Source organism: Phodopus roborovskii, unplaced genomic scaffold (genome assembly GCF_943737965.1).
Source record: "Phodopus roborovskii unplaced genomic scaffold, PHOROB, whole genome shotgun sequence".
NCBI classification, from domain to species: Eukaryota; Metazoa; Chordata; class Mammalia; order Rodentia; family Cricetidae; genus Phodopus; species Phodopus roborovskii.
In genome coordinates this window covers 11,844,121-11,854,125 of record NW_026125295.1, presented here as the reverse complement: position 1 = coordinate 11,854,125, position 10,005 = coordinate 11,844,121, and the positions used below count along the sequence as shown (strand labels likewise).

Sequence of the window (10,005 nt, the reverse complement as noted above, 5' to 3'; positions counted from 1 at the left end):
TTCAGACTTGTATGAGGCACCTATTATTAAGAATGGCTGTGTCACCTTCTACAGGAATCCTCCAGGGCTTGGCAAAGCATAGGACAGGGGTAGAGTTCATCTCAGGATGGAGTTTTATGTGTCTGGGGCTGAGCAGGCACCCAGTTTTATTGACAGATCTCTCCGGGACACCTTTCTAGCAGGCTTCCCAGCTCTAGTCAGAGCTCCTCATTTTGGTTTGGAAGCGCCTCTTCTCTAGAGTCGGCCCCTCAATGATGTTTGAATGGTCTTCTTGGCAGCAGAGATGATGCTTCCAGTAGGGGGCATGGCAGAAGAGGATCTGCACACCGTGGTGTTCAGCAGGCAGATGGGGACACCTAGGCTTTCTGGCTCAGCCCTCTTCATCCTTCAGACCCCACCCCTGGCCCAGAAGCTCTTCGGCTCCCGGCCTCATGCCAGCCCTTCAGTGGCCCCAGGTTCATACTGTCATCTTGTTTTCAGAGCTTGGCATTCGCCAGGTCAGGACCTCTCCTGATAATGGGACCCACTTTGGCTGCCGGGGACAGACTCCTGCCAAGCTTGGGGCAATTTCCTTGCTATCGGGGCTGCCATCTGGCTACGTCAGAGAACCTCTCATGTCACAAGTTCCTCCATGCTTATGGGTTCACACACAACCTGTTCAATCCTGCCATCCCCTGCCAGTCCCTGACTCCCCACACAGGCTCCTCTGCCCCTGGCCAAAAGGGTGGGACAGAAGCCTGTCCGGGTGTGGGGTGGAGTTTGAGACCACCTCGTATCTGCAGAGGGACAGTGCCCAAGAGAGGCGCCCAGGCTGACGAGGTAAAAGGAACAGGGTCCAGGATGGACACTCATGAAGTCTTGCCCCTACACCTTTTGGGCCTTGGGGTAATGGCCATGGCCTTGGCTTCTCAGACCATAGCCCCTGGGGCCATGTATGGACATGGAATCCCGGTGCCTGGATCCTGGCCTGAACTTGGGCTTCAAGGCCTGCCAGGCGCAGCTGCCACCTCCAGGATGCTTTCCTTATTTCTCTCCTTTCTTCTTCTTTGCTTCGCTCTTCTCATCTTCCTCTACCTTGATAGCCACCGTGTCCACACTGTCCTTCTTTTTCTTCTTCTTATCCTCTGTGGGTGGGGGAGAGGCCACAGTGGTGAGACGGGGAAAGGTCCCGAAGCTCTCCTCTCCGGCCCTTCCCACCCTGCCTTCTCAGACCTTTTTTAACTTGAGGTGCGTGTGTATGCATGCCTGTGTGTGACAATGAGTGTGCACATGTGTGGGCATGCGCATAGAGACCAGAGGTTGATGTTGCATGTCTTATTTGACTCTCTAATTTTTTAAGAGGCCTGGAAATCACCGATTTGTTGACACGTAAGCCAGTGAGCAGAAGGGACCTTCCTGCCACATCTCCTTAGCACGGAGATTTACAGGTGTGTGATCGTGCCTGGATTTTGTTTTGTTTTTCGTGGGTGATGGTGATCCAAAGTCACGTCCTTGTACTTGTGTGGCAAAGCCCTTACTGACAGAGCCTCCTCTGCAGCCCCACAACTGTCCCACTACAAATAGGCTCCCTATTTATTTGCCTGGCTCTGACCAGTTTCTGTACTCCAGTCTCCTGGGTTAGTGCCCAGTCCCTTCTCTGAACCAGCTGCAGGGAGAGACGGTGAAGTAGGGCAGTGAGGCTGAGGAACGGGCCTGCTGCAGGATCCAGTGCAGACTGTGATGGGACTGGAATCTACTCACCTCCAGGGATTTCTGTGAGTTCGTTAAGGGGAGGCACTGTCTCCAGCTTGTCTGTGTACATCTTGGCCGCCTTTCGCTGTAGATACCGGGCCTCGATCTCCTTCCGCGTCCGTGGTACACGGCAGTTGAAGACGCAGCACAGCGTGATGACTGTAGGGATGTCAGAGCAGGTGTGGCTAGGATAGGGTCTCAGCCAGGTTGAGTGGTACCCAAACATTAGGCCTGTCCCACATAAGACTCCTCAAAAGCCCCAGGTGACCTCCCGAGTGACACTGACTTTACACGGTTGCACACGCCCCTGCATGCTTGGGGTAATGCTTTACTGTCAACTCCTTAGTAACTTGGACATGAAGCCTGGTACTTTATTTGTACTAGCCCCACAAATTCTATAACGAATCTTGTCTAATAGTCTGTCTGATCACACTGGGTACTGGGGGAAAGGTAAAGTGAAGGTCTTAGGTATGGCTTTAGCCACGGTTACCCAGAGTTACCCGGTGCTTCTGCCTTAGGCCTCTCTGGGTACTCCTAAGAAACCCTGAGCTTCCTTCCCCAGCCTCCTGATTGCAGAGGCAGAGGTGCCTCAAACACCCAAGCATGTGGCTGCATCCTCCCCATTCTCTCCATCCTGCCCATCTTCCCCAGCCTCCCCGGACTCCCTGAAGACCCTGGTCCAGACCCTGTCCTGGGCGTTTACTTCTGAGGACGTTATCCCAGGAGTGTTTTTCTGACTAGAGGCAGCTGTGCCCACGTCAGCTGGGGCACAGCATGGAACTGGCGTGTCTATGATGTGCAGGGCAGGGCCGCCAGGACCTGGCTGGCTGGGGCGAGTTTATTTTTCTAAGGCTCCCACAATCTGACCACTGTGGCCCCAGCCCCTGGGGAGGGGGTGGAGTTGGTCCCTGTTATAAATAATATGGCCAGACAGAACTTCCTGGCAGGCTACTGAGGTGCAGGAGGGACCAGGCATGACAAGCCAGGTCTATTTTGAGGAAATGGATCATAGCTAGGTAGTCTGGGATCATCTTGTTCAACCAAAGTAGTATCCCTGAGCCAAGTTTTTTGGTTCCATGTGTCTTACCCAGACTTTTGGGGCGGGAGAAGCAATGGAATGGGATGGATGGATGGATGGATGGACAGACAGACAGAGAATGGGAGAAATGGTCCAACAGTCTCCACTACAAGAACAGGAGTAGTTTCCTAAGTGACTGGCTTTGTGAGGCACCAGCATTCAGGAATATGCTGAGGGTATACAGGGGCTGGCCACATTAGAACCCCAGCACAGGACTCTTGGGGTTAGACCTTAGCCAACAAATGGACTTACTTTTATTACCCAAAGTGCTCTGTTTTGGTCTTTCCCAGACCCCTGTGTGGGTACCTTGGACTCAAGATTACCCTTATGCCCCAACCCTACTGGCTTGGGCCATGTGTCCTAGTTATCCTACTGACACCCTCAGGACCCTGCCTGCTCAGGCTCCATGTGGTTGGTGCCTGGTCCTGGGAGCTCAGGACTTCAGGAGAGGAACAGGCAGCTGTTGGCAGCCAGAGTAGGGATGACATGTGCACATACCGCCTGCCTTACTTAGCCAGGCCTGATTACTTTCCTTCAAGGAAAATGAAAAACCAAGGATTTGGGGTCAAGTTCTGAGGTCCAGGAAAGAGCTTGGGTGCAGGAGACCCCCAGGGGCATTTCATTCAGCCCCAGTCCCTCTCCCTGAGGGAGTTTGGTTTTTTTTTTTTTTTTTTTTTGTTTGTTTGTTTGTTTGTTTTGGGGGGGCTCCACTAATAGCTGCCCTGGCAGAGCAGACGGAAGCAGAGAGGCTCTTCCCAGCACCACTCCCTGAAGCTATGGAAGGTAGGCACTGCCGACCTGCTGCTCAGGGACCTTCTGCTCCTGCCCGCTCACATTCTAGGACATGAAGGGGCAAGAGATGCTCTGTGTGGCTGACATCCGTGCACCCTTCCGTCTGATGGCGCAAATTTCTGGTGTGGCCCCAGGCACCTCCACTCACCCAGAGTGGAGCCTGGGACAGGGCCTCAGGTTCCTAGCCGTCTTGGGTTCCTGGGGGCAGTTGCTTCCCAGCCCTGCCTTTTGACAAGGCTGGCCTCCCTCAGGACTCAGGCGCTCAGGCACACCTTCCTCTGGGGTCTGTGCTGAGCTGCCTGACTCTCTCTAGGCCTCAGCTGGGAGCACAGTCTCAGATCTGGGGTGGGGGTAATCTCTCCGAAGGACACTTGTGCTCTCCGAAGGAAGCATGTGCAAATCAGATGTCGTGTTTTGAGAGCCCCTGCCCCCCCCCCCAAGCTGGATGGTTTCTCTGTGGCCACCCAGCACTCAGGGGACTCTTGTGGGAAAGCTGCCACTAGAACTCAGATGTCACTTTGGCCCTCACTTTGAGTGCGCGTTGGTGATGTCCCCCAGGAGACCTGGCATAGACACCAGGCTCTTCCTGGCCTCTGCCTGTGCCACCCCTTCCGGGGTTCCTTCCCAGGCAGCTGAGAAGACCCTCCTCTGTGGTCCTCTGTAGGCAGAGTGGGCTCCCTCCCTCCCCTTCCCACCCTCTGTTTGCACTTGCTTTCTGCCCTGGTATTCTCTCCCGCCTGGTCTGCCTCATGTGACTTTTTTCCTCCCCTCCCCCCCCAACTCCACACTGGGAGACGGGTAGATGGGTGCATACCGAGCACTCTCAGCTACATCTCTGCATCAGTAAAGAGTCCAGACCGGAGTTGTGGAATGGACCCCCTGCTTTGAGAGGAACTAGGCGTGAATCGTTTCTGGAAAATGACATTTGAGGAGGTAGGATTCAGGGCCTGGAAGCCACATCTGGGGAGCCTCTGGCAGAGGTTGGCCTTGCTGGGGCCCCTGGGTGTGGGCTCTCTGAATTGGCCAAACTGCAAGAAAAGCATCAGGAGGCCAGCCATAGGGAAAGATGACATGTCCCGAATTCAGTGGAGTCCCCTATAATTAACATAATTGCCATGTGGCTGTTTCCCTGGGTCCAGCAGAAATCTTTGGGTCACCACTGGCCCGTCATCCCTTCCCAGGGACTTTGTATGAGTGAGAAGATGCCAGAGACCATGGTGGGCCTCCTGTGAGCGCCTGGCCTACTTGAACTGCCCTAAATTGCTGCTCTGAACTCAAGGGGTACTGAAGGGGCCAGGGTGTAGAGAGGCTGTGACCCTCCTGTGGTGGGGTGGAGAGGGCAGGACGTGGCTACTCACTGATGGATAACACGAAGAGCGAAAAGATGCCCACCACGTGCCACAGGCGCATGTCCCAGAACACCACGGTCTCCTTGGTCAGTGGGGGCGGCTTGGGCTTGGGCGGGGCAGTGCTGGGCTGTGGGTCAACAGAGAAGGGAGTGAGCCAGGCACAGGCCAGCAGGCTGGGGTGAGGGTAGCAAGGACTCAGCCCACACATTTGAGAGTCCCCAAAAAGTTTCAGACATTCACAACCAACACCCTAGACCTCAGATAGTTCCAGATTTAGAACCAAGGAAGTGATCAGAGTTCCAGACCATGGCACCAGGCGCTCGGACTAGATGTTTGGGGAAACAAGGCTCCAAGGAGACTGTGGACAGCCTGACCCAGCACACTCTGATGGGGTCTCAGGACCAAGGCCAGAGACAAGGCTGGGCCTGTTTCATGGGCCAGGTGTGCTGCCCAGGTAGCCTGACTTTGTTCTCATCTCCCAGTAGAGCTCTACTGCTGGGTTACATGGCTCCTCATACAGGTGCTCACACACTGACTCCAGTCCCACTAAAAGCCATAACCACCAGAAGGCTGGGCCAGCCAGGCTAAGCATGGAAAAATAGTAACGTAGCGCCACCAGGTGGCTAAAAGATGTAAGTGTGGCTAAAGAGGACTCCACTCTGCTTTGAGAATCTCCAGGCTTGGCGACACTATCATGTCTGTGTTTTCTAGAAGGTATAATGATGCCTCCGGTCTAAGGGAACTTGCCCCAGGGTATTGAGATAGTATAGTGCCTTGGGTTTCTAGAAAATACAGTCTTCTCTGGGGGGAATGAGGGAACACATCCTGATCTGGGTGCTTTGGTGTTGTGGTTTTGCTCTGGGTGTGTTTGTTTTGATAGATGCTGTGCTGGGGATTGCACCCAGGGTTTTGTATGTGCTAGGCCAACACTCTACCAACTTAGCTTCATTCTCAACCTGTCCTGGGTGTTTCGAGGGTACATGACTTTGCCTTGCGTGTCTACAGGACATGGCTGTGCCTTGTGGAATATGAAAGGCTAGTTTTGAGCAGAGAATATTGATCCTGTCTCTATCAGCAAGATTGGCCAAGGGACAAGGAAGGGGGTTGGACCAGGCATTTGTGCAATATGTTGTCTCCTAAATGAACAGCAAGGAAAGGCTTGAGGAGTCCCTTGAGGCTATCTGAGGAAGAAAAGCCAACTGTTAGTCCACCTCTCTCCAGTTTGGCACCTACCAGGAGCCAGGTACTTCCTCATCTAACAACCGCCAGCCATAGGGGCAGGTGGCACTTAGAGGGGATCATTGACCTATGCCAGGCACCCCAGAATCGCTGAGCCGTAGACCAGTTAGTACCTGACTCCCAGCTCTTTGCTCCTCACTAAGGGACTGGGATGGGGACTCCTTCCTTTATACTGGATCTCAGTTTCTCTCCAGGGAATTGGATAGTTCCAGCTGCCTCTGAGAACGTCCCTGTGTGATGGCAAGATCGACAGTAACACCCCCCCCCCACTAAATCAGCAACATCCCTTGGTCGATTGGGGAACCCCTGTGCTGGCAGGCAAGTGTGTGAATACACGACCTGCGTACCTATAAATGGGCAGAGAACATGTGTAGTTGGAGCAATGTGTAAGTGCTTATGTTGGTGACTGCAGCATTGGAGTTGGGGGCTTGGCGGTTACTGTTCTCTGCCTCTCAGGCCTGCTGTGTTGGCCTGATTGTCTAACTGGGAGACCCTGACCAGGCTTTTGGGTAGAGGCTAACAGGCGACAGCCACGCATCTTACGGTGGAAATTCTGACTCTTGGAGGCACAGCCTGGTGGAGAAGGGTTACTACAGGGCTGGCCTGGGAAGTGGCATGGTTCCCAGCCCTGCCCGCGTTTCTCCTGCTCCCTTGCAAAGACAGGCTAGGCCTTGCATGAGATGCAGGCAGATGGACTCCGGATGTGATTTCCTCTGTTGAGCTGGGAGATGAGCTCCTGGGAGTGAGGAGACTCCTTGCCTCACAACAACTGACTTGCCTGCTGCACCCGCCTTGGCTCTTTGGACAGCTCAGTCTGTACAGGGGCCTCGGGGCAGCTAGTGAGAGGCAGTAGTGTGCTCCATGGACCTCAGGGCAGCCTGGCTTCCCTTACAGCAGACTGAAGCTGATATCTGACCCTAACAGCCTCTTCCACAGCCCTGCTCAGTTGCAGAAGGTACATGTTACACAGGGGTACAGGTCTCTGTGCCATGAGGTGTCACCCCCAGCCCCTTCAGTTCAAAGCCATGACCCCTTAGGACCCTCTGAGTATGACTGGCTGTCTCCCCTATCCCCCCCTGTACCCTAGTAACTGCCTCCCAGGCCTCCATGATGTCCTGTCCATCCGGGCTGCAGGCTCAGCTTCTCCTTGGCCCTGGCTCTTGGGCCTTCACCCTTTTGCCTCCAGCTCCTGACTTCTAAGCCTCGTCCTCTACCTCCTACTGGAGAGGTTGCAGGTGTCCCCAGACCAGCTCCTGGCCAGCTTGCCCCAACCATCTTCCTCTGCGAAGTCTCCTCCCCACTCTCCCACTCTGTGCCGCCTTCCCATGTATCCTCTTCCTCCCAAACAGGAACTGTTCACGATGTGAGTGTCTGCTCGCAAACTGTCTACAGCTCCCGTAATTACCAGGGCCTTTGTGGATTTTCCAGTCCCTGGATCCTACCTTCAGTAGGGGCCCTGGAGGATTTATGTAGAGACAGGGCAGTTCCCCCAGCATACCCTAAATCCAGGGTCCGAATATCCCCCATTAGACTACAAGTAAAGAAAACTAAGGGCAGAAAGTCCCTTTCCCCATCCTCTAGGAAAACAAAGACCGGATGGCAAGGCTGTTTCCCTCCACACACGGACACACGGAGGAGACTCTAATGTCCCTAATGTCAGAGGTCGTGCTCTGCCATCAGATCAGGGACTTTTCTAAGCGTGAAGGGCAAGGGGCCAAGTCACTCCACCAGGCAGGCTGAAGGAATAGAGCCAGCTCCCCGCACCCTCAGCCCCACCCCACCCCACCCCCGCCGCCGCCTGGATGGTGCCCTCCATGATGCGGTGCCTCACCTCCACTAGCTGCGTGGCGACCCCCGCCAGGCAAGCCCCCAGCGCGGCGCCGCCCAGAGCCCAGAGTCGCCCGGTGCCTCTCTGCCGCCCGGCCATGTTCTCCCGCTGCGCGCTCCGGTGCAGGTCCTGGGAGCAGAGGGGCTGATGCACAGGGCTGCCAGGTGACAGCCCCTGGCCACCCGCAGGCGGTGGTGGCAGCAGAGAGTTCTGGCCGCCGGCCGCTGAGCCCGCATCATTTATTCATCGTGAGTGTCAGGTTCCTGGGAGGCCACCTGCGCCATCTCTGATGGGGTGAGGGCAGATGTGGGTGGAACCCTCCCCCACAGGCTATCGGACTTTTGGACCTCCCACTCCACTGCAAGGACACTGAGGTAGAGAAAACGCAGGGAGAGAGTGACAGGTTAGCCGTAGGCCCTTCTTGATCAACAAACAGGATTCCCCCAACCCCTCCCGTCCCTCTCGGGCCTCGGTTTCTCTACTTTGGACAAGGGGAAAGGCTGGAATCCACTGATCTAGAAGAACCTGCACATTCTGACTTCCTGAGTTGGGCCGGGGGGGGGTGGGGTGGTGGTACTGGACTTGGGAGGGGGCAGAGAGGGCATGTTGCCATGGTGACAGGCACTGAGGGATGTCCTGGCCTTTCTGGGCTGGCTTCCTGCCCAGAGGCAGCTCTGGTCACCCTGGACACCAGAGCCGGAGGGGGAGGAGGAGGGAGGGGGAATGGAGAATCAGGGATAGTTTAGTTAGAGCTGGCCAGATGTTGGCCTTGTGGAAGGACCCAGTAGCTTCTGTTCTAGGGCACAAGGTCAGCTACCCCTGGAGGACCATTTTCCGGCCCTGCTGACCGTCCTGATTTAGCTTGGGCCTTGACTCTAGCAGGCCCTTGCAGTTGGTCCCCTACACTGTGGGAACATTGACTACTCAGGGATGGAGTTTCTGAGCAGCTAGGGAGGGGCTGAAGCCCGAGGGGCAGTGGGACACTTGGAGCTTGGAGACGCCTGTGGCCCACTTCATTCCTCCTCCTTCCCAAACGCATCTGCCTCCTGAGTGCTAGGAGAAGCAGGCCCAGCATCTCTCACACCAAGCACAGCAGTGGAGGCTGCGTATGGGGTGGGGGATGCCTCAGCGAAGCCCTTACGACCGACCGACGGGGTCTAATGGGGCTCTATCCTGATGGGTAAGGACTGAGCTGGGCCTCAAAGTGGAGCAGAAGGCCAGCAGCCCTTCAGGGACTGCCGCTGACAGGGCAGGCAGGAAAATGGCTGCTGTTTGAAAAGGACTACAGCCCCACTCCGAGGGAGGGCGTAGGAGGGGTGGCTATTACAGTAGATGTCAAAATTTCGGGGTCAAAATTTGCGAGAAGCAAAACAAAATCCAGAACCAACACAGCACAATAACCTCCCTGACACCCACCCCCACCCGGTCTCAGGAATGCTTCTAAAAGCAAAGAATTAGCAACAGGTCTCTGCCTCCTGCTTCCTCAAGCCTCAGCCACAGGCCAGGCCACCAAAGGCTACAGAAGGGCCACAGAAAGCTAAATGGATGGTGGGGGTGGGGTCAGGGGTGGGGTAGGGGTTTGGGGAGGTCCAGACAATCATCCTCAGAGTGTGTGCTCAAAGAGGCAGGGTTGGGCTTTGATCAGGTGAGCCAGACTCTGACATTTGTTGCTCCTCTTTGCCTCTATGCTCTGAGGTAGGGAATGAGCAGCCAGGACTGATTGATGGTGTGTGTGTGTGTGGGGGGGGGTGGTTATGAAGGCTGGCTTTGAAAGCTGGCCATCTTAGCAGGACAGGTGAGTGCTCACAGATTGACATTTGCTGCTCAACCCAGGCAGGATTCAAAGTTTATTGGAGGTGGAGAGACAGCTCTGCAGTATTTGTTACTCTTGAAGAGGACCCATGTTTGATTCCCAGCACCCGCATGCTGGTTCACAACCACCAGTAACTCCGGCTCCCGGAGGTTGATACACTCTCCTGAACTCGACA

General features: G+C 55.3%; 2 protein-coding genes across 3 annotated transcripts in view; one reads left to right on the top strand and one right to left on the bottom strand.

The window, feature by feature from the left end:
- Positions 1 to 10,005, top strand: part of Als2cl (ALS2 C-terminal like) — a 232,033-nt gene that overhangs the window by 197,175 nt on the left and 24,853 nt on the right. The window lies entirely within an intron of this gene.
- On the bottom strand, positions 954 to 8,418 carry Tmie (transmembrane inner ear). Its single transcript, XM_051203264.1, has 4 exons — positions 8,021 to 8,418; positions 4,960 to 5,077; positions 1,741 to 1,890; positions 954 to 1,124 (listed from the first exon to the last, which is right to left on the bottom strand). The coding sequence occupies exons 1-4, from the start codon at positions 8,114 to 8,116 to the stop codon at positions 1,024 to 1,026; spliced, it is 465 nt and encodes a 154-aa protein (XP_051059221.1). The 5' UTR covers positions 8,117 to 8,418; the 3' UTR covers positions 954 to 1,023.

Excerpts from the sequence above, each read along its gene's own strand:
- Tmie (XM_051203264.1), bottom strand. The coding sequence starts at position 8,116 with ATGGCCGGGCGGCAGAGAGGCACCGGGCGACTCTGGGCTCTGGGCGGC. Across the intron at positions 5,078-8,020 it reads TCGCCACGCAGCTAGTGGAG|CCCAGCACTGCCCCGCCCAA; the intron begins GTGAGGCACCGC and ends GTTGACCCACAG. Across the intron at positions 1,891-4,959 it reads GCTCTTCGTGTTATCCATCA|TCATCACGCTGTGCTGCGTC; the intron begins GTGAGTAGCCAC and ends ACATCCCTACAG.